This window comes from Acanthochromis polyacanthus, chromosome 9, assembly GCF_021347895.1.
Source record: "Acanthochromis polyacanthus isolate Apoly-LR-REF ecotype Palm Island chromosome 9, KAUST_Apoly_ChrSc, whole genome shotgun sequence".
Classification (NCBI taxonomy): domain Eukaryota; kingdom Metazoa; phylum Chordata; class Actinopteri; family Pomacentridae; genus Acanthochromis; species Acanthochromis polyacanthus.
In genome coordinates this window covers 14,612,163-14,640,030 of record NC_067121.1, presented here as the reverse complement: position 1 = coordinate 14,640,030, position 27,868 = coordinate 14,612,163, and the positions used below count along the sequence as shown (strand labels likewise).

Below are 27,868 nucleotides of genomic sequence, written 5' to 3'. Positions count from 1 at the left end.
TTCAGCTCCTTCCACATATGTTCAATGGGATTCAGATCTGGGCTCATAGAAGGCCACTTTAGAATAGTCCAACGCTTTTCTCTCAGCCATTCTTGGGTGTTTTTGGCTGTGTGTTTTGGATCGTTGTCCTGTTGGAAGACCCATGACCTGCGACTGAGCCCAAGCTTTCTGACACTAGGCAGCACATTTCTCTCCAGAATGCCTTGATCGTCTTCAGATTTCATCGTACCTTGCACACTTTCAAGACACCCTGTGCCAGATGCAGCAAAGCAGCCCCAAAACATTACTGAGCCTCCTCCATGTTTCACCGTAGGGACAGTGTTCTTTTCTTTGTATGCTTGGTTTTTGAGTCTATGAACATAGAGTTGATGTGCCTTACCAAAAAGCTCCAGTTTGGTCTCATCTGTCCAAAGGACATTCTCCCCGAAGCTTTGTGGCTTGTCAACATGCATTTTTGCAAATTCCAGTCTTGCTTTTTTATGAGTTTTTCAGCAGTGGTGTCCTCCTTGGTCGTCTCCCATGAAGTCCACTTTGGCTCAAACAACGACGAATGGTGCGATCTGACACTGATGTACCTTGGCCTTGGAGTTCACCTTTAATTTCTTTGGAGGTTGCTCTGGGCTCTTTGGATACAATTCCAACGATCCGTCTCTTCAATTTGTCATCAATTTTCCTCTTGCGGCCACGTCCAGGGAGGTTGGCTACTGTCCCGTGGGTCTTGAACTTCTGAATAATATGAGCCACTGTTGTCACAGGAACTTCAAGCTGTTTAGAGATGGTCTTATAGCCTTTACCTTTAAGATGTTTGTCTATAATTTTTTTTCGGATGTCCTGGGACAATTCTCTCCTTCGCTTTCTGTTGTCCATGTTCAGTGTGGTACACACCTTTTCACCAAACAGCAGGGTGACTACTTGTCTCCCTTTAAATAGGCAGACTGACTGATTATGAGTTTGGAAACACCTGTGATGTCAATTAAATGACACACCTGAGTTAATCATGTCACTCTGGTCAAATAGTTTTCAATCTTTTATAGAGGTACCATCATTTTTGTCCAGGCCTGTTTCATTAGTTTGTTTTTTTTAATAATTATGTTAATCAACAATTCAAAAGTAATGGCTGTTTTTGATTATTTAATTTTCAATAAATTTTTTATTTATTGTTACTTTTGTGAGTTTCAAGTGATTTCAGTGAGAATTGTGGGTTTTTCCTTCTTTAACTGAGGGGTACCAACAATTTTGTCCACGTGTGTAAGATCCTGTTGAACAACCCAGTCAGAAACTCTAGTGCTACCTCCCCGAGACACTTCCATACCTCCACATGTATATCATCAGGACCAAGTGCCTTTCCACTCTTCATCCTCTTCAATGCCCTCCTCACTTCATCCTTACTAATCTTTGCTACTTCCTGGTCCACAACAGTCCCCTCTTCTACTTTTCGTTCTCTCTCATTTTTCTCATTCATCAACTCTTCAAAGTACTCTTTCCATCTTCCCATCACACTATTGGCACCTGTCAACACACTTCCATCCTTATCCTTTACCACCCTAACCTGCTGCATGTCCTTCCCATCTCTGTCTCTCTGCCTTGCTATAACCTGTACAGATCAGTCTCTCCCTCCTTACTGTCCAACCTAGCATACAAGTCATCGTAAGCCCCTTGTTTGGCCTTTGCCACCTCTACTTTCAAATATTTGTAGGAAACTCCGTAAAGAGTGCGCATCTTCTGTTTTTTGCACCCACCGCTAGTCGGTGAGTCTCGCGATATCTCACACTATGCGCGTGCCCAACCTCGCGCACGGAGGAGCTGAGTTGGAGGATCATGGCGGAGCGCAGGCGGCACAAGAAACGGATCCAGGTAACATCACTGAATTCATGAAAAAATACTTCCCCTGCACGTTGAAGAACCGCATGTAAAAATAAGACGCTACGTTACGACCCACTACTGGATCTTTGCTACCGGCAGCATCCACGCAGGAGCAGTTAACAGGCGGCAGGTGATGGCTAACGGTAGCTAGCATTAGCTGACTAGCGTCAACAAATATTAATATTTGTATTTTGATGAGATCTGTCTCATGTCTTTTTGCCTCCATTAGCAGCAGCACTCAGATGCTGTTTAGGACATTATAAAGACGTGGTTCTACTTTATACTGAGGTGTCTCCGCAGTCGTTTTTCATTATCATTGTTACTGAAGTGACTGTGAGGGTTTGCTGGCTAAGCTGCGTCAGCTTTAACTAGACGTGTTTACATAACGTGAGGAAATCTGTGGGAATTTAATTAAAGAGTCAACACCGTGCATCTCCATGTAACTTCGTGCATTAAGCAGAAAGGTGCTATGCTTTAAAGACGTGAGCTTATATTTCAAAGCAACAGTTTATAGAGTGTCTACAGGTTTCTTTAACTTCTGGATCCTAAAAATACTGATTAAAATCGTTCTTGGTAGTTCCAGTTTTTCATCCCCTACTTTTTCCTAAGCCATTAAGCCTCCCTGATGTGTTTTGACAATCTTAATGTGACTCAAAATTCCCTAATGAGTCACCTGAAAAGAAATGAAGAAGACATGAACATGCTCTTATCTAAACTTATGGCTGTAAAATCCAGAATAACGATGATTTTGTGCTTGTAGTTTTCATTCAGTCTCCTGATCCCATCCCATAAACTGCGGTTTACGAAAAAAATAAAGGAATCTTCACCTGATAATTTTATTAATCATTTGGAAAACATGACTCATCCTAAAGTAATTGGACTTTTTGGTAGTGCATAGAAGATTAAAAAAGAATTCAAGAAAAAAAATGGCATTCAGAGCTGGCTTTGTAGTAGTTTCTATAGCAGTTTCTTACTTTGCATTCCTTTTTTGAAACCAAATCTTCATTACAGTGTTTCTCTCCTGCTCTTACCTCATTTTGCTGTGCACATATAAAGTTGATTTAAAAGTCTGTGTAACCAAGAACTTGAATCAGAGAAATTATGTTCTGTCTGACAAACTTGTCCTGCACATTAGTCATGGAAATTATGACTGTGAAAAAAATCTTTTGGCATCAAGTAACAAAAAATGTTGGAGCATCATGTGTTTGAGTTATTTGCCTTGTGTAGGAATGTTTCATACACATTCCACTTCCTGTAATGTGACTATTGCAAACATTGCAATGTTGATGCTGAAACACTATATTGTGTAGCTGTACTATAAACAAATTTTAATCAAGTTTTGAGTTTGTTGCCTGGTCACACCAGAAAGGAGATAAAATAGAAAGTAATCACGAAGTCAGCATTCTGCTAACAACGTCATATGAGACTCATTTCGATGTCCGTTATTGTCCCAGAGTGCAATTCAAAAATGTAATGTCGAGGCAGCTTATAGCTGGAAAGAGGAAAACAGATTTAACATGTCGTTTTTGTTGTGCTTTTGGCGGCATCATATTTAAGCTGCAGTATGATTGACATCCAGTAGTGCAAGTATAAAATGGTCAAGTATGTGAGTTATTTTAGCACACATTGTATGCAGTCAGTTTGCCACATGATATTTGGACACAGCAAAAGTGTCCTACAAAGTAGTGGAGTAAGCGTGGCAGAACTGTTTTCACTCCAGGTGCTGTAGATGGATGAAAAGGTTGAATTAGCTCATTGAAAGATGGCATTTTAAGTCAAAATATTAAGTTGTGTTACATAGTTTTGATACATATTGGGGCTGAAGAATTTGGAGAAAAATATCTAATTGCAATTTTTTGTGACAGATTGTGATTTTATTGGCGATATGTTTTTGTAAGTCAAGTTTTAGTCAATATTCACTGTGTAGTAGATTTAAAATGTGGTGCATGCATCAAAATGTAGCTGTGCACAAGGAGGACGACATGAATTTGTTGAGAGATTTTATATGACAGTTTAAAACCTGAGTCCAAGGCACTACATTATGTATATCATTAATTGCAGCCTTTGAACTTGCTAATTACATTCCTTCAAATGACAACTTAAAAACAATTCATTGTTCAACCCTAGGAAACAGAGCTGCAATTAATACATTTTTAATGCTTCAGTTCTGCAGTAAATTTTACCTCCATGAACATGTCGGCTTTATGGCCATTTCATAGACTGTAGTTTGTGATAGGGATGCAAATTATCGAGTAATTCATTAATCAATAGTTGTTTCATCTTATCGATCGATGATCGATTAATTGATAAGCGGCAATTGTTCTGAGAAGCTGAATTTCCCTCTGAATCAATAGGTTCCTTTCTACGAAAATGCTATCTTTCTTATGAAAGAGAAAATGCAAATCATATTCCTTAATAGAAGGTTTATTCTTAACAGCAGGGAACAACACATTCACAAATGGAACAGTCTGTTGTGAGGACCACATTTGCGGTTGGAAGTTGCGTTTTTAACTGCCTTCTTCCTCGCGTAGCTTGCTTCCATGCGGGTGGTTATTGTTTTTCTAGAGGAAATATTGTATCCTGGGTCGATGTACTTTATTACCTCTCTAAACCTCTGTCCTTCAACACCATTTATTGGCAGCATGTCTGCAGTAACCATGTCACATATCCGCTGGGTAATGCCCTCTGCCTTCGTGGAGTCACATACTCATCGTCCCAACGCTGCGGTGATTGTAGGCTGAGAGTTACTCGCTCCTTGCAGCACAGCTGAATGTGACGTATTGAGGTGATAATTTAGCGAAGTTGTGGAGAAGTTGTACTTTAAAATACTTCCACAGACTCTGCATTTGGCGTCTTTGTCGTCATTAGTGAATAAAGTGATTCTATTCTATTCTGTTAACCAACTTAAAGTGGTTCCATACCAAACTCCGTCTTGTCCTCTGCATCCTGCCAGCTTACCGCTTCTCGTTTGTCTTGTTGTTGTCGGCAGAGGCCAGCTTCTCTTGTGTTCCCGTGTGTGCGTCAAGAGCGCCCTCATGCGGGCTGGCGGGGAATTACAAGTGCAAAACGCAATTAATTGCAATTATCATATTTTAATCGAGTAATTTCTTATTGACAATTAATCGATTAATTGTTTGCATCCCTAGTTTGTGATGCTGTTTAAATGTAGTCACTGTATTCAGAGGTGTTTCTAATATTTGCCTACTTAATTTACATCAGTAGACGCTAGTGTCCTACATAGCAGTAAGCAAAGCATCCTACTAGGGCTGGGCGATATGGCCAAAAAATAAAATCTCGATTTTTTTATTTTTTTTTAATTTTATTTTTATTTTTTTAGTCATCTTGGACGATTACGATTTTAATCGATTTTTGTTGTTTGTTTGCGGTCTGTTTGCTATGGCTAGTGCTAGCCATGCCACACTCCTGGAGCTGCGAGCACTTTTACCCATTCTGTAGGGTGCCTCTGCCGGAGCTGCTGAAAGAGGTTAGTTGTGCTGCTACTCTTTGTTTTCACAGTACTTTTGCAAACCTTGCACATGACTGCAGTGTTGCCAACTTCTCAGTAAGTAGCTATTGGCTATCCTAAAAGTTGCTTAAATGATGTCATCTCCTAATTTGCATATTTCCCAGTTTGCATGTAATTGTAATCAATGTTGTAGGAGAGAGGAATAACGTTGTGGAAGAGACCAAAAAGTAAGTATAAAACACCCAAAATATGTTTTTGATCTAGTGACTTTGCGCATCCGTGATTCATTTGCCGTCTGGCCACTGAATGATCAGACACTGGGACTTCTGCGGGGTTGCTGGACTGACAGCCTGTGCTTTGGGACGGGGAGGAGCTCGCAGCAGCACCTGCTGCTTGTTGAGGACAGTAACGGCAGAATGATCTGAGTTTTCCTGTCAGAGTCTCCAAAACAGCAGAAAAAGTTGCTAGATTTGTTGCTAGTCGCTTTTGACAAAAAAAGTCGCTAGATTTAGCGAGAAAGTCGCTAAGTTGGCAAAACTGCATGACTGTAGTCTGCTCTGTGTCAGTCTTGTCAAAGCCGAACCACTTCCATATAATCGATGATGATTTTCTCGCGACCAACTCTTCGTCTGCTGTTCTGTTTGCTGTGACGGCGATGTGAGTGTTTTGGCGAAAGGAGATGAGAGGCGGAAGCAAACGCCAGTGCAGAAGTAGTACAAGGCAGAAGAAGAATCTGTATTGTTATATAATTTACGCTCGCCTCGATTTTACAATTTGGCAAATTTTCAAATCGTCAGGTTTTAAAAATGTGAATTAATCGAATTAATTCGATTTATCGCCCAGCCCTACATCCTACATTCTTTCACTCCATGGGTTTTGGTTGTAGATGCATGCAAATCCCTATTCCCACCCTACTCATCCCACTCTCACCCAACAAGTCCAGGCAGATGGCCGCCTTCCCTGAGCCTGGATCTGTCTCAGGTTCCCCCCCCCCTCTGTCCTAGGGGTTTTTTGTTCCTTCCTACCATCACTCATAGGAATCCAAAGGCATCTTTGGATTGCTGGATTGTCTGTTCTGTTTGTAATTTTCTGTGAGATGACATACATTGTGAATCTGCGCTATTTGAATAAGATTTAATTGAATTGAAAATGTATTTGTCTGTTGCACAGTGTTAAATTGACATGTCCTTTTCCAGCTTGTTTAAGTTCAGCTGTATTTCAGCACATCTCTCATTATCTCATATATGAGCCTACCACGACGAAAGGAGGCTTGTCTTTTGCCATCATAATTCCCCACAATACGCAACAGTTATCTCCTGTTTTAACTCCTCTCCCGTTTTTCAGTGCTGTTGGTCGTTCTTTACTTTTACATGTATGTACATCCACAGAGTAGTTACTTATACTATATAAGTAGATCACCACCAAAGACACATTGTATGATTATCATTCTACATTACACAATCTCTTTTTTTACATGATCTTGATTATGCAAGCAGAGTTTTCTATAGTGCTTTACTAAATTCAAAGGTTAAAATGAAGGTTGATGCTACAGGTACAGACCCGTACCCGTAGCATCTGTACTAGAGGTACGGACCCGTACCCGTAGCATCTGTACTAGAGGTACGGACCCGTACCCGTAGCATCTGTACTAGAGGTACGGACCCGTTAAGGTCACTGAAGAGCTGGCGCCGGTTAACTACTATTTGCTGCACATTACAGGCAGTTTATATGAATGACTTTGACGGCGAACATTGTATAATTTAACCAAAAATACACCGTCTCCTCTCACACTTTAGACGTTGCAGTTTTTACGCTTTTAGATGCCGTGTCTAAATTGTTTGATTCCAGTTCCTATTAAGTAGTTTACCGCGTTCAGTGGTGGAAGCGGCTGACGAACTCCATTGCAAATGTTCCCATTTAATTTCGGACGCTAATTTACAAGATAAAGTTAAGGATGTCGAATATGAAACAAACACTCGTGAATGGTGAGGAGCAGCTCTTTAATTCGGCATGAATTAAAAAAAACCCACAAACTCGATTTACTGTGATATTGTGAGATTTGTTTGTGGTTATGTAACTTAGCCATTCAACAGAGTCCGCTAACATTAAAGTGACTGACGTGCAGTGTCTGTGTTGCCAGACGTAGAAAATACGTCAGGGTTTTGTTTAGGTTGTTAATATGTAATAGTCTGTCGCTACTTTTGAAGGTAAAAAAATACTTGTAGTTTGCTGGCTGTTAGTTCCGCCATTTGTTTTGTTTGCTGTTTGTGCTTTATTAGAACAGGGTCACGTGAATAAAAACATTTGCTATTTTTAATAGTAGTGCTGATTTCAACCCCCAAATCGCTGTCCGTGAAAAAGTCAGATAATGATATTTATAAGACATTATACATGATAGAAAAGAGAACAGCAGATGACTGACATGACAGGCTCGGCACGCAGATTCACCTCGAATCACGGAAGCGCCTTCATCACTCGGATTACCAAGCCGGCTCATTAATATTTATGTCGTCGGATTACCAGCCAATCACAAAGCGCGTTCATCAGCCGGCTCATTAATATTCATGTACGTCTCATTAATATTTATGATAAGGGAAAGTGCCGTATCCGTAGGCCACAGGCTACGGGTATGGGTCCGTATCTGTAGACACTACCTAAAATGAATTGCATGTAGGTCAAAGTGTGAATAGTGAAATATTTGAGTGTGACATTTTTAATGTGTATATTTGTAATTTGTAGTATGTATGTATATATAAGATGTATGTAATAAATAACAAAGCAACAGACCAATGTCCTGGGGGAAAAACTAATAGAATTATCTGTTTGGGAGGAAACGGAGGAAGCGGAGTGACAGATACAGTCACAGGTGAGGTTAATGAATAAGTTTCATCTTAAAAACAATAAAAACAGACTAATTGTCCTCCATCACCAACATCTCTTACAGACAGAAAAGTTCTAAACGGATTCCAGATGTTTGCTTTTGTTCAAAAGAACACAGTCACAAAGAAGTATGATTACTGAAAACCAGTGCAGCTAATGCAAGCAAGTCTTGTCTCAAAAACTGAGGATGTCCAGAAACCAGTGGTACCCTGGTACACCATCTACAGTCCAGAAAAATCTGGTCAGAGTTAGTCTTTATAGAAGACTTGCAGCAAAAAATCTATTCCCCTGATGTGGAAATACAGCCTAGTTACTCACCTGTGCACAAAAACACCAACGAGAACTGGGACACAGAAAATGGCAGCAGTGCTCTGAACTCATGGCTCTTACAAATGGCAGTTTTTTTGCTGTCTTTACAGCTGTGTTTTAAAACTTTGCACAATTTTTCAGATTTAAAGGACCCATGCTTTATTTTAAGTCTGACACATTAGCGGTCAGTCTTCCAATACAATGGCTGTGACCAAGACCTGAGTGCTGTTTGGTATATGGGTACATGGTTAGTAGAGAGCAGCTAATCCTCCGGTGATCAAGCCAGGTAGATCATATAGACAGCAACAGGGGGCTTTCCGTGTAGCACTCTCATGTAACTGAGCTGTGCCATTGATGCTGCTTCTCTAAACAGAGGCTCGTTTGATGGCTTTGTCTTCCTCATGTTGCGCATCAGAGCGAGGTGGACTGGATGAAGCAGTGCTGAAGCTCGCTGTGCTGATGCTCTAATTCCCCCTGTGCTGGCATGCAGTTCAGAGCTGCAGACAGTGAGAGAGGGGAAGAGAAGTTGGAGCAAGATTTAGCCGCTCTGACAAAGTTTTTATTCTAGGTTTCCCAAAGTAGACCGAAAGTTTACTAGGGCTGGGCGATATGGGAAAACTGTTTCAAACAGATACACAAACAACTCCAAATAAATTATAAAAATATTAATTTGAAAACTGAAATCTTAAAGCTTTCAAGTCTTATAGGAGAACAGAAACAAAACGGACATTCTTTTGTCATTGTCACATAATAAATAAAATTGGTATTAAAATATAAATAAATTCTCAAGACCTCACCTTCATATATTATTTTAAATGTTGTTTTTTAGAACAAAAAAATACAATAATAAAACAATTGTTTATATGCTCAGTGCAATTTCAAGCAGCTTTCAAAGAGAACATAAATAAAATAGGCATTGACTCAACTGTTACAAGCCTATGCTCAGAAAAAAAGGCACAAGAAACCCTAATTAGTGCAGTACTGTCAATCTTTCAGTCAGATAGACATAAGTCTAGAGATTGCGGGCAAGGAAGACAAGTCTATCTACTGTTTCTGGTTTTAAAGCTGTCCTGTGGCAGGTCACAATATAACCCCCTGTGCTAAATACCCTCTCAGAAGGGGTGCTGGTCGCTGGGATGCACAAGTAGCGCTTTGCCAGGAAGCTCACTCTTGTGAAGTTTTTTTCGTGGATTTTCCACCATTGCAGTGGGTCCATTTCACTGTCTGATTCTGGTACCAGCAAGTACTTTTCAAGTTCCCTTTCCACTGTCTCTCTGTCAGTAAGTCCTGTGCTAGTGGGACATGTTTTTTTTTTTTTTAAAGAAACTGCCCAATGATTTCCTCTGTTTCTTCTGGGTGGGTAGCACTGCAGCAGCTCCTTCCTCTTCTTCTCCTGGTCCCTCTGTTCTAGCTGAAGTAGACAGGTCCTGGTTTCCCTCCAACATCTCAGACACTGCTCTCATTTTGATGGCGTCAATCTTTTCTGGCTTGATGTATTGTACCTTAAAACGGGGATCCACCAAGGTTGCCATATCAAGCAGGTCATCTGTTTTCTGGTCAGCATACTTTTCATCCAGGTATGCCATGACTGCCATCTTCATGTCCTTTGTGAGCTGTGACTCATCATCAGATGTTTTCAGAATCTGTGTTTTGAAGAGGTGCAGCATCGGCTTGAGGTATGACACACTCGCATAACATTCACCAGAGAGTGAATCAGTGAAATCCAGTAGTGGATTAAGGGCCACATGCATACTCTCCAGCACTTCTAGGTCTTGCCAGGAGGGAACCAAGTGCCTGGTCTTCTTATCTGCACCCAGTACTTCAGAGATGGCTTTGTGTTGCTCCAACACCCTCTCAACCATTTTCTGACGTGAGCCCCACCTGGTGGGTGACTCTGTCACCAGCTTGTGTTGGGGTAGGTGAAACTCTTCCTGAGCAGCAGCCAAGGCTCTCTTCTTCTTCCAAGAGAAAGTGAAGGAAGCCACCACTTTCTTGCACACACCCACAGCTCGCTCCACCCTCATGTCTTTTCCTGCTTTCTCTGTGGAAATAAGATAAACAGCAACAGCATAAATTAAACTGTTGTTAAAAGGTTATTTTACAGTATATATTGTTGCTATTTTGTCTCTCCTTTTCCGATTGATATTTTATAGATCCTCGTTTTTTGTACTTCTTGTTTACTGAATTGAAATTTCCAAAAAATATTCAGTTACTAAAAAATATTACTTCAGGAAGCAGGCAAATATTTTCCCTCTTGGCAGACACATAAGTAATGTGAAAATATGCAACAGTACAATAAGTTAAATGCTAATTTAACATGCCAAAATTGAATCCCCCTAGCCCAGATTTAGTTTGCATAATGCAATATTGTACTTAAACCTTAAAAACACTTTTTTTAATATACAGTAAACCTGCATAGCTGTACTTTTAACTTCATTAGGGGTTAGAAGAGGGGGTGTGAATTCTGTCCCACCAGGGATACAAATTATTTCAGCAGAGGCAGGAATACAGCAGAGGGGGGCTTACCAACAGCTTAGTGAAGTCGATGTCCAAAGCATTGCAGTCGAGTCCAGTTGTTGAGGGATGTGGCCTTGACTATATTGGTCCCACTGTCAGTTGTGATGCAGACTTGTTTTTCTTCACTCAAGCCCCAGGATGCAAGTGCTTCTGACAGTCCTGCAGCAATGATTTCACCTGTATGGTCTTCGGGGAAGTATGCCGTTTGAAGACATTTGCTTTTCAAAATCCAATCTTGGTCAATGAAGTGGGCAGTCAGGCTCAGGTATGGTTCTGATGTGCGACTTGACCACATATCCGACGTGGTAGCAAAGTATGAAACACTTTACAGTTCCTTCTCAACTGCCTCTCTACACTCCACATACAGCTGTGGAAGTGCGGTCTGGGAGAAATGTTTACGCCCAGGGAGTTGGTAATGAGGGTCCATTACTTTAACCATCGACTTGAATCCCTTATTTTCGACTGTGCTTATTGGTAACATGTCCTTTGCAATACAATAAGCAACTGCATTTGTGAAGTCTCTGTGTCTCTGATTTTTTATCGTAAGGCATTGCGCTGGAGAAAGCAGACTGGATGGTCTGCTGTTGTGGCTGCACAGGCGTTGTGGGCGGCTGCACAGGCGTTGTGGGCGGCGGCATAGCCCTTGCTCCGCTCGGGGCTTGTTAACTTATGCATTGTGCATGCTCTGCAGCGTGGCACTGCTTCAGGTGGTAAAAAAAAGATTTGTCGTATTCCCTGTCTTTGTGGGAACATGCACGCTACATAATTTGCAATGCACACTACTCTGTTTTTTTGTCCGACCTCAAAAAACCAAAATACGTCCATACCACCGACGTTTTTGTGCCTTTCTTGTCAACAATGTCGCTGTCCTCCATTGAGCCTTGGGCTGTTTCTTCCGCAGTTTCATCGGGGGGAACACTCATTTTCTTTTTTCCGGCGTTTTCTCACGGCCAGTGCTGTCGGCTGCATGTATTGCGACTGGTTGCTACTAGCTGCTAGCCTGCTATTCTGTGTTGTGTGCTACTTGGCTCTATTCCAGCACGTGATTGGTTCGACGCCGCTCGGACTCGGAGCAACTCCCATTGTCATTGGCTATTCGTTTATTGTCTATCAAAACACAGACAAATGCCGTCTATTGAAAAGTCTATCACCCATGTTTTATATCTATATCAAGGGAAAGTTATTTTTCGATATATATCGTTATTGTTTTATCGCCCAGTCCTAAAGCTTATCAGCATCTAGATGTAGAGAGATTATGAGCCACTTAGATTTCAACATTTTATTGAACAATTTTTGTTTTCGTTGTCTTTGGCATGAAACTTTGTGTTTCTGTGTAGTTGTTTGCTAAGAAATTTGTTTTTTGAGTATGGTTGACACATGTCATGTCCCTGCAGAACTACAGGTTTTATCATTACCTCCGCCAAGGAGGTTATGTGACACCCGGCGTTTGTCTGTCTGTCTGTCTTTTAGCAAGATAACTCAAAAATGCGTGGGCAGATTCACATGAAATTTTGAGGGGATGTAGACCATGGTAAGAGGAAGAGCTGATTTAATTTTGGTGGCAATCCGGAAAGGATCCTGGCTTCTGGATCACTTTGAATTTTTTAGTATGTTTTAGTATGTGGTCCAAAATATGACAAAAACATCATAGGTTAGTATGTCGTCCAACAAATTGTAGCAAGGTGTCCAGATAGCTCAACTGGTTAAGAAGATGCTTCGTAAGCAGAACTGTGTCAGAGACGCAGGTTTGATTCCAGCTCATGATCCTTTACTGCATGGGTTTCCTGTTTTCCTCTCTATCCTTGGCGGAGGTCTGCACTCTCTGAGTGCTTTTCTAGTTTATAGATAGATGGATAGATAGAAAAAAAAAATAATTGATAAATATTTTGGATTCAGTGAACTGTTAATGTCTAATTCCAGGTTTTAATGTAGCTGTTCTTTGTTATGTAGGACAATAAATGAAGTATGTTTGGGGTTCGGACTGATTTGTCAAATGAAGCAATGTGAAGACATAACTTTGGGAAAATTTCACAGTTTTTTAGTGTTTCTTAGGTTAAACAAATACATAAGAAACTAAATGGCAGATGAATCCATAATTCCAATATTTCAGTTGCTGCTTCAATAAACTATAAACACTGCTCCGCTCGCCACATTTGTTTTGATAAAGCAAGGGTTAACACAGTTGTAAAAATCCAATATGAGTATATTGGTGATGCTAACACTGTTGGAGGCAGTTTTTGGAATGGGGTTGAAGTTTGTTGCTGTAATGACAAAATGTGTAGTTATCCTTGATAGTAAAACATAACATGTAGAACAGCAGTGCAAATTAGTAGCAGCAGTATCTTGTAAAAGGACTTGCTCTTACATAGCGCTTTTCTACTCATCAGAGTACTCAAAGCACTTTTACAACAATTGCTCCCATTCACCCAGACACACACATTCACACACTAATGTGCAGTTTGCTAATCAACCTGCAACATCAGTCAGTATACATTCATACACCAGTGGAACAGTCACTGGTAGGCAATTCGGGGTTCAGAATCTTGCCCAAGGAAACTCCGGCATGCAGCACATGACTAGGCGAGAGCGGGAATCGAACTGCCAACCCTTCGATCATTGGACGACCCGCTATACCACCTGAGCCACAGCCGCCCCATAGAGGAAGGCCAAAATGGTCAATGAGACAAATTCTCACTATGAGAGCTGAAGTTGGCATCAGAACTTTGACACAGTATCTCATAAATATACTGTAGGTAGAAGTATACACAAAGATTGTGTAAATCTTAATGTATTTAACATATTTGAAGAAGCTGATCACTAAACCTGTATAACTTACCCTCCATTGACCCTCCAGTGCTGAAAAAAGCTGATATTTGATTTATAGTTACTTTTGTTGCATCAAATTTTGTAGGTGTTCCTCATGAATAAATTGTCATGTCACTCATCAATGTAATGATGAGCTTTCTTGATGCATCAATAAAATATTTTTCATTCTTCTGTTGGCTTACATCAAATGTGTTTGCCTTGATTGGATTTAGGAGAGTGTGAAGTAGTTAGTTGGTTCAGACTTCTAGTTATACATCTTTGGCTGTTGTGTCTATTCAGATACAATCCAGATTTGCAGCATGAATGAATTTAGGTTATGAGATGTATAATTCAATGAATTCTGTGAATTACCCAACCCTAGATGTAGCTGGAAGATTTGCTCCTGGCTGGTTGTAAAATACATTAAGGCATCGTTTTACTGGGTGGAAGGACAGCACGATACTGATTTCTGTTACTGTGTGTGCTTGTGTCGTCCTGCAGGAGGTGAGCGAGCCCACCAAGGAGGAGAAGGCGGTGGCCAAGTACCTTCGATTTAACTGCCCAACCAAGTCCACAAACATGATGGGCCACCGAGTGGACTACTTTATTGGTTAGTGCTCAGCTGAACACACAAACTTCTGAGCTGTATGGAGAGATGATTGTCCAAACGTGCCCTCTGATGACCAGCACACACACACAGTTGTGTTTACTGAGCAGATACTCAGCTGTGTTGGATTTTAATTACACTGAATGAACCCATTGCCGTGTTGGGTGTTACCTCATTATATACCTCACCACTATCATTTTTAATGCTATTTTTTACTTTATCCGGAAATGGAAATGGGGATATGAGGCAGATCGTTTGGACAGAGCTCCCACCCATTGCAGAGAGTTGCCAGCAGCTGTCCAAGTGGGGATGCAAGTCTGAATGCTGCGGTCGATGCAAATGCCGCTGCTTTGGTTTGAGCTGTACAACACTGTGCAGTTGCAGATGCGAGGTTTGGAAGCATTGTAGTATACTCATCCAGGCAGCAAGACAACAAATGACAAACAAGTACAGGCCTACTGCCTACATGTACATCCAATAATACACTGGACTAATGAAGCCTATGATATGGGCACTTTTGTACCCTAATTAGGATTCCAGGACTGATATTATGGTACCAGGAAGCCAGTGAGTAGGTACATGGTTTCAAATTCAAATTCTACATCGTCAAAAATGTATGATTTTAGACCAAGATCATTCAAATAGGACAAGTTTCTGCAATTTTATTGCGAAATGCAATATTTCTGTATATTCAATAGCACCCATCTTGAAAAATGGCCACCATCTTGAATTTTTAGGTGACTAATGGATTTGATCAAAAGAGCAATCCCCAAGGAGTATATTTGCCAGTTTTGGTGCTTGTTGTAGGAAAGGAACAATCCTCCTGAAATTTGCATTTCTCTGCTTTGCTATAAGCAGAATAGCTTACACAACCTTATTGGTATCTGAAAACATATTAAAGGAAAACATTAACACAGAAGTATATTACTGTCACGTGTAAATACCAGATTAGGTGTTGTTAGCAAGTGCTAACAACAATAAATGAACAATAAATTCAAATTTGGATTCAAAGCAGAAGTTGAAATGTAAAGTTGAAATATAACTTACCAAAAAATTGATACGGTCAAAAAGGGTTAATGCTCAAAGATTTTTTACTTTGCTTTAAACATTGTATCTGCCAGTCCTGGGGTAAAATCTGAAAATTAGTGAAATCTGCTGGTTTCACCCATGATGGACCCTCATTCTTTACTGAAAAGCCTTGAAACATCCGTAAAGTAACAACAAACGGAATGAAAAGTGATCAAAAATTAATCCAAAGATATTGCAGTAAGTCAATACTTGAAAGCAACCAATCATTGCAATGCTTAATATTATAATGTAGACATGCAATATAGAATACATTCTATCAGGAATATACTATATATCAATGAAAAAGTTTATATATCTAAAAAATAAAGTTTGAATTGGTAATATTAAACATTTTCGTGATAAGTTAACTCTGAGACACGCTGTCATTGTATCATATGTCATTTCTATTGTAATGAAAATACAAGAACAGTATGATTATATTTGTAAACTTCAGGTTCGAAGTAGAGCTGAAACAACTAATGGATTTAATCGATTAAAATTGATTATTAAAATAGTTGTCAACTATTTTGGTCATCGATTAGTTGGTTTATAAGTCTATTTTTACCGTACGCGGCATGTTTCGCACATATTTTAAGCCAGCCTGAAATGGCGGTGACCAGGTGTGGCAGTAATGAGCCAGTGTAGGTTTTACGCAACCAGAACTGCAGGAGAAGAAGCAAACAACCAATAGGTTCCCTTGCTTTAGGTCACGTGATGTTCACTCAGCGTCATAGACTCACGCTCAGTGGTTGTGTACTCACTGGGAAAAGTCCGACAGGAGGTCCTCACATACTTCGTTGAGAAGCCAGTTTTCAAGGGAGAAAATCCGTTACAGGGCTGCACAGTGAGAAATGGTTAGCACTTTCGCCTTGCAGCAAGAAGATCCCCAGTTCAAATCCCAGCCTGGGCCTGGGATCTTTCTGCATGGAGTTTGCATGTTCTCCCTGTGCATGCGTGGGTTTTCTCCGGGCACTCCGGCTTTCTCCCACAGTCCAAAAATATGCTGAGGTTGAGTGATTATTCTAAATTGCCCGTAGGTGTGAATGCGAGAGTGATTATCTGTCTGTATATGTAGCCCTGCGACAGACTGGCGACCTGTCCAGGGTGTCCCCTGCCTTCGCTCGAGTCAGCTGAGATAGGCTCCAGCACCCCCCGCAACCCTGGTGAGGATAAAGCGGTGTATAGAGAATGGATGGAAAATCCGTTACAGTGGTGAAAGTCAAATGAGGTGAAATACCCCTTTTTGTCAAGGTTAGCAAAGTCCTACCTCTGTATACCAACCACTACTACACCAGCAGAGCGGCTGTTTCCTGCAGCAGGGAATATAGCCTCTAAAAAGAGAGCTGGCCTTAACCCAGAGCATGTGGACATGCTAACATTTTTGCACTGCAATGCAAAGTTCATGATTCATTCATTAGACTAATGTTTATGTTGTTTGTAAAATGCACTTGTTTTCTCTAAATATTCAGGTTTTTTTTTTTTTTTTAAAAACTCTTAAAAATGTGACTTCCATTTAGGATCCCTGAAATGGCACTTTATTTTAAGTATTGTTTACAGTTTCACAGCATGTTAATAAGATATAAAACTCGTTCTCAGGTGCAATCTGTGTTTTTTTTTTTTTGAAAAAATAAAATGCAGTTAACAGCAAAATTGTTTTTATTTTCTTTCTGTTCTCAAATTACTACCTTAAATTTAGTTCACTACTTTTGGAGCCCTTACATGTGATGTTATTGTAGTATAGCTTAAAATACATGGGTGCCCAGAAAATGCTTCTCTACCGGAAAGATGTTTTTAAAGTATAAATGTTGCCTTGGTGAAACTTCATTTAAGATCTTGTGACGTTGGATGGTTGTATGAGTATGTATGTGTTGATGAGTCAGTGTTTTGATTGCTGCTAATTGAGACATACTAAAATCCAACTCTGGATAGGTTTTTGAAGAATTTAGGACATTGTAACATGGTTAAAAGCTCTTAAAATGTACGTTGAATGACATAGGCCCTTTATTAATATTTTACATTGGAAAATAAAGGCAAAAGTAAAATGTAAGTGCATAAACCGATTAATCGAAAAAAATAATCGTTAGTTGCAGCCCTAGTTCAAAGCTTTTATATGATGTATAACATGTTGTGATTAGGCTTGTCACGATACTAGAATTTCAACTTCGATACAGATACCCAGTTCAGTATCAATACTCGATACCATTTCAATACCACACGGAACAAATTAAAGCACAGGCTTTTGTACTTTGCTGTAAAACCATTTTTTTTATTGGGAAAAATTTCTGTATCATTAATACAAAATTTTTTAAAGATGTATGAGGTAGTGCAAAACAAAATAGTACGTCAGTATTTAACCTCAATGACATTGACAAACCTCTTTATGTTTGAACCCAGATTTCTCTACTGTGTAAATGGGGACCATATCCATGCACAAATACTCTGTCACAGCCCTGTTTATTTTCTTTGCTTCTCGTGACTTTGGATCATAGTGTCTTTGCTGGGGGTGGCATAGTTCAGTGGGTAGCGTGGCCGTCTCGCAACCGGAGGGTTGCGGTTCAATCCCCCGGCCCATCGTGCTCATGTCGAGGTGTCCCTGAGCAAGACACCTAACCCCTAATTGCTCCTGATGGGTCGTGGTTAGCACCTTGCATGGCAGCTCCTGCCATCAGTGTGTGAATGGGTGAATGTGATGTATCATGTAAAGCGCTTTGGATAAAAGCGCTATATAAATACAACCATTTACCATTTGGTCAAACACTGCTGTTAGCGAAGGCTGTTGGTGTTTTGGTGTCACTGCAGCCGGTCGACTCTCTCCACTCTCAGCGTCACTCTGGAGCTATAACAGAAACATCACACTTAGCAGATGCAAATACGTTTGTATCTCGTTAAATTAAAGCAATCAATTACGATTACTCGGGCTGCAGGCATCTCTGCTAACGTTGGCAAAAAGCCCCATGTAACGTTATGTTTTGGACTAGCGCTAGCTAGCTAGCTTAGTCGGCTAATGCCCTGGCAACGTTCCGTTGCGCTTTAGGATGTAAATACAACTCAGTTCAATCATGTTCAAACGGGAACTTACCTCACGAAATTCCTTAAATAGACTGGGATGTCGCCAAACAGCACTTCTACTCTTTTCCCTGTCGACCAGGACTGGCCGCGGAGGCTCTGCTGCGACACTTCCTTTGGTTTTATTTCTTCATTCCATCGTGTTTTGCCAGTAGTAGCGAGACATTAACAAGCCTGGACATGCAGTGAGTTCGGAGGGGGGAGGGGGGCACGTGGACTGTAGCGGGAGCAGCAGACCATAGGAGCAGAGTATCGAGAGTATTGATACTACGGCAAGCTAGTATCGTATCCGTTTACAATGTTTAGGATCGAATAAGTACCGAAGTATCGATATTTTTGACAAGCCTAGTTGTGATTGCCATGAGTGAAATGGCTACAATAGCTATGTCAATTTTCAGTAAAAATGAACCGAAAAATTTGTGGAAAAAAATCACATTTCCAGGTAAAGTAAATATAAAAGGTCAAATATTATAGTGAGAATGAGTTATTTTACTGTTACCTCTCAGTCTCATTTAAGACATCATAAAGGTTAAAAAAAAAAATTAAGTGGCATTTTGTTGTGGGGGGTGCATGGTAGGCCATCTGAGCTCCCAGACTATTAAACAAATGTTTCCACTGCAGATTCATCAGACCTTATCCTCCCACACAGTATTTGTATCTGTCTTGGTCTGTGACACTATGGGAGCCATTTGTCAGTTTTGGGAAATACTGTTTACTCAGTAGTTGTGGGTGGAACAGAGTGAGACTGCAGAGGGCAGCAGTTAGTCTCACAACCATCACATGACCATTGCTTTTGGCCACAGTATTTACAGTTGACAATCTCAAAGCAGCTACAATCAACACTTTTATTCTAAAAAATGTGCTGACTAACAGTGTGTCTCCTGAAATGATGAACCTGCTGAGAATTATCACCTGAATCTGCAACCTCTTCTCTACTTCACTACTCAACCATTTATTTTCAGCTCATTGTTTAGATGTCTGGCCAACAACATTAACATTTTTGTTCACTGGTGTAATTCTCACCTGCCCACTGCAACTGGTTTTAGAGAACAGGCACTGATAAACACTGTCCACTGAAGCTGACCACATATTTGTCTCTTGAATTAATGGAGACCAAAAGTGGAGCCAAAACAAGTGAATATAGGACCTTCTGTTCATCGGGTGGTCACTGAAAATGTTAGTCTGTAACTAGAGCCATTGTAAATATGCAACAAGATCACCACATGAACTTAACAGCATGTTTCCACTGTCTCAAGGTGGCCAAGCATCAGTAATTACAATGTTAAAGTTAAAATTCTGAAATTTTACTTCATTACAACAGTGCCACCTCTTCTGTCTTGTATTGTGTTAGTGGATTCATTAATTCTTAGAGATTAACTGACAGACTCTAAAATGGTTGACAGTAATCATCACGAATAATCACTGCATTATATTTTGACACAAGGTCAGTCTAACTCGGTCTGTTTTCTGTCTCTCTACATTTAGCCGTCAAGGCTGTGGACTGTCTGCTGGACTCCAAGTGGGCCAAAGCTAAGAAGGGAGAGGAGGCGCTCTTCACCACCAGGGAATCAGTGGTGGATTACTGCAACAGGTCAGCTGTCTAACACACTTCACTACACTTGTGACATATGTTGTTAGCTAGGATTTACTACACAATGAGGTATCTTGGCATGTAACACATAAACTGCTACTATAGCTACTGCTACATGGACCTGCAGCTAACCATCCTTTTTGATTATTGATGAGTTTATTTACTCTGTATTTTCTTTACTTATTTGTCATTTGGTCCATTAAACATAATAATGAAAACTACATATGTGAAGCTGAAACCGGAATGATCTCTTCACATTATAAGCTCAAATAATGAAATAAGCATCTAAAAACATACTGCTTAATTGACTGACAAATCATTTAACTTTAACCCAAATGAAACCTGAATTGTCTTCTAAAATGCTGAGCAATTACCTCTTGCAAACTTGCAGAATTTTTTGCATTCAGTGAGGAAGTCAAGACATTAAAGCCTATGAACACTTTGAGCAGTAATGACGCAAAACACCGTATTTTTACAGCCTTTTATCATCAGATGTTTTCTTTCCTCTTTTGTAGACTGCTAAAGAAGCAGTTCTTTCACCGAGCTCTCAAGGTGATGAAGAAAAAGCCAGAAAAAGACTCCAAGAAAGAGAAGGAGAAAGCCAAGGGTGACAGCAGCAAAGAGGAGGAGAAAAAAGGGAAGAAAGAGAAGAAGAAAGAGTCAGAGGCTCCTGAAACTAAGAAAGAGAAAAGTGTAAGTGACTTAACACTATGATCTTCTGAAGACAAAACTCCTTAGATTACATTTAAAATTATGGCACAATAAGAAATGTGATAAACATGCTTGTGTAGGTTCAGATAATAACAGGATGTTAGTTGCTTAAACGCCCAATTTACTTTAAGACATCCACCTGACTGCAGCTTTATACGTTAGCTTTGAGTTGCTGTAGCCCAGCAGATCAATCAGATCAGCCTCCTAATCTGACAGTAAAATGGTGGATGTTGACTCTGCTGTCTTGAGTTTGAAGTGCATTTAGTGCATATGTGCAAGCATCTAAGTAGTATAGGTCCTGTGTGTAATTTCACAGAAAATGAATGAAATTAATTTAAAATGATGATATTTTTTGTTTATTTTACCTGACAGGATGACAGTCCTGGAACCCCAAAGAAAAAGAAAGAAGTGAAGAAGAAGTTTAAACTGGAGCCTCACGAGGATCAGCTATTCCTGGATGGAAACGAGGTTAGCATGTAGGCAGAATCATCAAATGCAGAAGAAGAGTTTGCAATACTCAAAACACTTAAAAAAACCCAGCATGTGTTTCTCCTCTGTAGGTTTACGTGTGGATTTACGATCCTGTCCATTTCAAGACGTTTGCTATGGGTCTGATCCTTGGTGAGTCAGTGGTTGAAAATCTTACTGGACTTCTGCAGAACAAGAATTTAACAGAGGATTATCTGATACTGATTTGACTTCTTTGTGTCTCACAGTTATTGCAGTGATAGCAGCCACTCTGTTCCCGCTTTGGCCAGCAGAAATGCGTGTTGGAGTGTACTATCTGAGTGTTGCAGCCGGCTGCTTCGTGGCCAGTATCCTGCTTCTAGCTGTCGGTGAGTACTGAAGGAAGATGCAGCCACTGGTTCCTTAAAATATTTAAAAGTTCCTTAATTACTTCTGTTAAGCTAAAACCAAAAAGCTACTGCCAGAAAGGTATTCATTTAACTATATATTTATTTTCTCTGATGATTGACTTACCTGGAACCACACCCCAATATAATGCTGTCCACTAATGATCCCAATTAAAAAAAAAAAAAAAGTGATTTAATGACAATATGAGCAAAAATTGAAGGGATTATAGCTAAGCTGTTGTATTTAGATTTTACAGGTGGTCCACATAAAGTGGCCACTGAGTGTAAAAAGATTTTTGTCAAACAGTAATAAACTACACGGGGAGTATATTAATACACACTATATATAAGCCTGTGGTTCAGAAAGATTGTTCTTTGCAACATAAAACTATAATAACGTCACAAGGATGGGAATGACATTATTGCAGCTTTGGACTATATAAATAAAATTAAATTGAATTTAGTAAGTTACATTCATTTGTGGTGAAGATTTCTGCTAAGATGGAAAAAAAAACAACTTTATCTGTATAGCTCCTTTCAAATACAAACAATTTACAGAGCTTTGTATAAAGAAATTTCTATGAATAAGTCAAGAAAGGAAAAGCTAATAAAGCACAAAAAGCACAACAGACCAGAAATACAGTTGTGGTGCAGTTAAAGTGCTTTCCGAATTTAATAAAGTAATAATAATTTAATAAAGTAAACAATAGAAACATGTCAGTCACAAGAGGTTTGAATCTATGTTTTGATGCCAATTTGGTTAAAGAGTGGAAAAATGCCTGATTTCTATGCAGTAATGAAATGTATCGGATTGGATTTTGTCATTTCTAGGTCTGGATAATTGTGAAAAAGAAAACAGCATAGAAAAAAAAATTAGGTTTCCAGACAACTGCTGTCTGCTGCAATCTGTTTTGGTGTTTGGAGCAATCAGATAATGCATTTAAAGCAAGGTAAGAAGTACAGCACAGAAAGAACCCACACTCTTACACAGAGTTGCCTCTAAACCTCACAGCCTGTAAAAAAGCTCTGCTATAACTGTACCAAATCTAAACGTCCATGACTATATTTAAAGCCAGTGGGGCACTGTCTCTGAATCACAGTTGTACATAGCATCACAAAAAAATCAAGCATTAAGCTGGTCATTTAAGTTATGCTGTGATAACTATCTTCTCTGTGTGAGGAAACAACACCTTTATAGAAGCTCTCACCTCGCGTCATCTTCCCTCCTGCATGGACACTTTGCGAACACAAACTGTGAAACTGTTTGTGATCATTCATTGTTTGTTGATGTCATTTTCAAGACTGCACTATTATTTAACTTTTTCAACATATTTTTGTTTTTTATTTATAAAAGAGACCAGAAATATGGGAGGAACTATAGACGATTTCCTGATTATTCAAGTACAGGTAGCAGCAGCCTGATGTGGACAGAGATGTTGTTGCTCTTCTCTGTTCCTCACTAGTTTGGCGATGCAGCTTAAACCTGATGTATGATTGACAGTTAGCTAGAGCTATAAACTTCTAGATATTATTTGACAACACAATATCCTATTTAGTCAGAATGTATCATAGATGTCAACAGCTGGATTTTAAAGCTATTCCTGTACATGTGTAATAGTGCTAGTTGTGGTTCGATGTCAGTTATTGTCTGAAAAGTAGGGAATTTTGAGATGAAAACCATGCAGAATGCCTGTATTTAAAGCTTACAAATTGCTTGATGTTTTTTTTTTTTTTCCCCCTCCTGCAGCTCGCTGCATTCTCTTCCTGCTCATCTGGCTGGTGACTGGTGGGCGGCATCACTTCTGGTTCCTTCCCAACCTGACAGCAGATGTTGGTTTCATCGACTCTTTCAGGCCCCTCTACACTCATGAATACAAAGGACCGCGAGCCAGTGATAAGAAGGGCTCGGACAAGACAGACGAGAAGGACAGTGGCGCCACCACCAAGGCTCAGAAGTCAGACAGTGATGAGAAGTCAGATAGCGAGAAGAAGGATGGTGACGACGATGAGGAGGATGAAGAAGAGGAGAGCAAAGATGTAGGACCAGAGGACAGTAAAGAAGCAGAAGGGGAGGAAAATGAAGAGCACCACTCAGACACAGACAGCGACCGTCGAGAGGACGAAGGCTCGCAGCACAGCAACGGAAACGACTTTGAGATGATCACCAGGGAAGAGCTGGAGCAGCACACAGAGGAGGAGGAGGAAGATGATGAGGAGACACAAGAGAGGAAAGAAGGTGGAGGGAGTGAAACTAAACCCCAGACTGCTGAAACATAAACTTATTCTGATCCCGTCACTCTCTACTTCTCTCTGTCCTTTCCTCCCTTCCTGCTGTGATCCCAGGACCTGCTGGTCCGGTCTCTCTAAGCTCGCTGAGGCCCCAGAGGGGCTTCATCTCTTGTTGTTGAGATCTTCCACTAAACAGTACCGGGATAGACACAACACTGAAATGTTAACAGCTATGATAGTGGGGAAAGATGTTTAAGAAGCCTTATGGTGGATCAGATTCCCCCCAAATGTTATTTATGGTAAAATAAAATTGCCACCAGACACATTTGCCTGAGGAACCCATCAGACCAGAACATCTCTGATGGAAGGTTTTTGGTTCTATTTCTTTTTGGCTCCTCATGTCATGAAGTTGCTTTGTCTCAATTCAGCTCAAGATATTTTTTTATTGTGTCCCATGTCACTGACTAAATTTGGATGTTTTGTATGAGAGGTCAGCTCCAGATCTTAGAGCCAGATGGTATAAAAGATTGATGATAAATTGACAATAAGAGAGTCCTTTTTTTTTTTTTTTTTTTTTTAAAACGTAATTGTCCCTCGAGCTCCACACTGTTAGTCTAATCACAGGAGTTAATCCAGCTCAGCCAGGAGCACTCTTTGCATCCTGTTGAACACCAGTGAGTCTGATAGTTTTCTCAGGCAGCACTTAAAGCAAAATGAGCAACGTATCAGATCTGAAATATGAACTTAGCAGGGTGGACCAAATCCTGTAGTTTACTCAAAGAAAACTAAAAAGAAACTGACCATATTGTGGCTGGATTGAGTGTTTGGACAGCAGAGTAGTACAGCTCTTTGAGGTACTTTCCATTTCCATTGTCTTTTTTTTTTTAAATGGATCATAGTGCAATCCTCTAAACACTTTGTGAAGTACGTCTAGTTCATTTTAATAAGGTGGGACTCATCTTTAAGAGTAAATGTAATCAACTGGGACAAAGCTGGCATACTTCATTTTCTTTTTTAGGAAAACATTGCGGTATTTGCTGTGTAACTACAACTAGAAGACATAATGTTGACTGAATTATTTGCAAACTGAACCAGATTTACAGTAAAGCAAACTCTAGTGCCAAACATAGCAAATAATGACGCATGCTTTTTAACGTGGCGTGTGAGAGCGAGGGGGACATTGTGAATTTGTTCATTTTGTTACCGCAGTGTCAAACTCTCCAAAGTTTTCACATCTTTTTGACTAAATGAACAGAAAAAGCACAGCACAAGTTTGTTAGTGCGCAGCTACACAAAAGTTTTTTGGTCTCAATGAAACCGTGCAAAGGTGTTCACACTAGACTCCCATCCAAACCAGTCCTGTTTAGTCTCACACAAGCTGTTGTGTGAAAACAGTGTTTTGTTTTTTAAATTACAGCTCCACTGACCAGTCGAAGCTGGCAGCAGTGGTCCAGTAATCGAGGTCCAAGCTGTTCCTTCACATTATTTTTTGGCTAGAAATGTCTTAGATGCTCTTTGTAGTCATAGTGAGGATCATATTTAAGTATAAAAAATAGAAATGTATCATTTATATATGGAGTCTATCGATATATAAAATATATACAGTACACAGTCTAAAAAACTATGAAACAAGCTTTTGTCCCTTGTTTTTTTTTTTTTTTGCCTTAGGTGTAATTTTATTCCACAGAGAGTCTATTTTTGTTTTTGTATGATCAATAAGTGCACTCATTATTTAAAGGTAACATCTGGGATTAGAAAGCAGTGGGGTTAGATATCAGCATTTTTTTCCCTTATTTTTTCCCTTTGCCTCTATCATGTTAACTGTGTGATTTGGTCGGTTAATTGTGTGCTGCCATGTCACTAACATCCCACTAACAGCAGTCGGTCATTAACCTGACCTTATGAAGCCAGCAGTTTGTGTAACGCTGACTGCAACTGGCAATTGCAACACAAGCTGATAACATCATTTTTTAAAATATATTCCACATAGCTTTCTGTACATGATGTTTTGTTTTGCCCAAAAACAAACTACTCCTTCAGACTGTATTTATGTAGTTAGTTTCGGTCTGCTGTAATCCCACTGAGGTTTGTAGCTCTCGGACTTTCGAACTTGTGCACCATGTCGTCTTGTTTGTCAGCATCTTTCTTTTTTCTTCCCCAAACGGGCAAAGTGCATCTCTGTTTACTGAGTTGCCAGTGTGCCAGTGGCTGTACTCTGAATATTAGCATAACCGTTTCAGAAAAGAGAGGAAAAAAAGGATTCTCCCAGCTGTTCTTGACTGTTGCACAGTATCGGTCTGTTGTATATTGTAGTATTATTACTCTCTGTGCTGCTGCTTCTCATCACACATTTCTGGGGGAAATAAAAGTGAAACTGTAAAATATCCATGTTTTATCTCTGGTCAAAAACCATGTCTTTTGATCACCTAGTTGTCCACATTTGGATCAATATCATTCTCAAGACCGTCTCCTGAAATATTGGGAGTATAATTTAATAAAATTGGATGTCTGGAAATATACCTGTATCTTATCATTGCAATAAAAATCTAGAAAGCACAAGTATTGTGATATTTTCTCAATTATTTCTCATTTATTAATTCCTGGTGAAACAACGCCAGAGCTATAAGTATTTGCTAATTAATTATCAGGCAGTCAGAAAATAATGCTTACATATTCTGTAAATTCTATTTATAGTCAATCTAACAAGTAAAAAAACATTACTGGCTCCTGCATATACTCAAGATGGAACTTCAATGTGACACCGATTCATAACCACTTAGGTATAAATTTATAATGATTGAATACAAGTTTAGTGCATTATGAATACAGCCAACTATAAAAATGAATCTGAAGTTCTGCTGAAAGCATGTCAAAACAACAAAGTTATTAGACTTCATATGTAACAGAATATGCTGAAATTGTTCATTTTGATTTGATTTTGTCATGCACATTTGTGCCCAGCCCACATGGGCTTACAAGACACTAACAAAAATACATAGTGTGGCTGCAGACCACAACTTATAAACAAGAATCATATTAGACTGGATACAACAACCTTTGCCTTCTATTCCAGGCTTTACATAGATACTTGGCAATGGAAAACACGTGATTTTCAAACAGGCAACTCAAAATAGAACTTTCTGTTTGCCAAAAAATATCTGGATCCAAGCATTCATCAAACAAAATATTTCTTAACTCACAATAACAGGGACAATAAAGAACAAAATGTGGCTCATCTTCTACCACGTTAAGGTCACACAGTGTACATAGCCGTTGTTCTTCAGGTAAACCTTTATACCTACCAACTTCAATTGCCAGAGGTAACGTGCCAGTTCTGAACTGAGCACATAGGGATCTTTGTTTTCTCGATAAATGTAACAAAATATAGTTTTCTGTTTTATAATCTTCCTTAAAGTGAATATAATGTCTTAACTTTGTTTTTTGACAAATGTCATATAGTTCAAGTAAAAGTATGACTGAACTGTGAAAAATTCTGAACAACAAGGCAGTTGCACCTTTATGTTTTACTGTTTGTTTTAGTTGGATGAATCATCTGCAAGAATAAACCAGGATGCTAGCGGGTCCTGAAATCCTGTTGTTACTAAAGATTCCAACATTAAATCTATCATTTTAATAATAAAATGTATATATTGTTCTAACTAAAATGGCCATAAAGTTAATAAATGTACTAATTTTGAGCTTTTTAGTTTTATTTTGCCAAATCAATTTGGTCACGTCATTGTGTCACTATAGTACAGTATACTGACAGTCAATAGAAACTTTGAGGTAGAAATGTACGCAGAATTCTACTTGTAGGGGGGTTGTAATTATTCATTGTGGATTTACTGATGATCTAGTGCCCTGGTAGTTGAGATGATGATGAGTTGTCATTTTGTCATGAT

At 39.6% G+C, this 27,868-nt stretch overlaps 1 protein-coding gene across 1 annotated transcript; it reads left to right on the top strand.

Annotated features, from left to right (window-relative positions):
* Nucleotides 1-1,735: 1,735 nt before the first annotated feature.
* On the top strand, nt 1,736-26,525 carry sec62 (SEC62 homolog, preprotein translocation factor). The gene is made up of 8 exons (XM_022221066.2): nt 1,736-1,854; nt 14,342-14,450; nt 20,067-20,172; nt 20,688-20,865; nt 21,256-21,351; nt 21,444-21,504; nt 21,600-21,719; nt 23,485-26,525. Exons 1-8 carry the CDS (start codon nt 1,819-1,821, stop codon nt 24,012-24,014), a joined length of 1,236 nt encoding a protein of 411 aa, XP_022076758.1. The 5' UTR covers nt 1,736-1,818; the 3' UTR covers nt 24,015-26,525.
* The last annotated feature ends 1,343 nt before the right edge of the window (nt 26,526-27,868 follow it).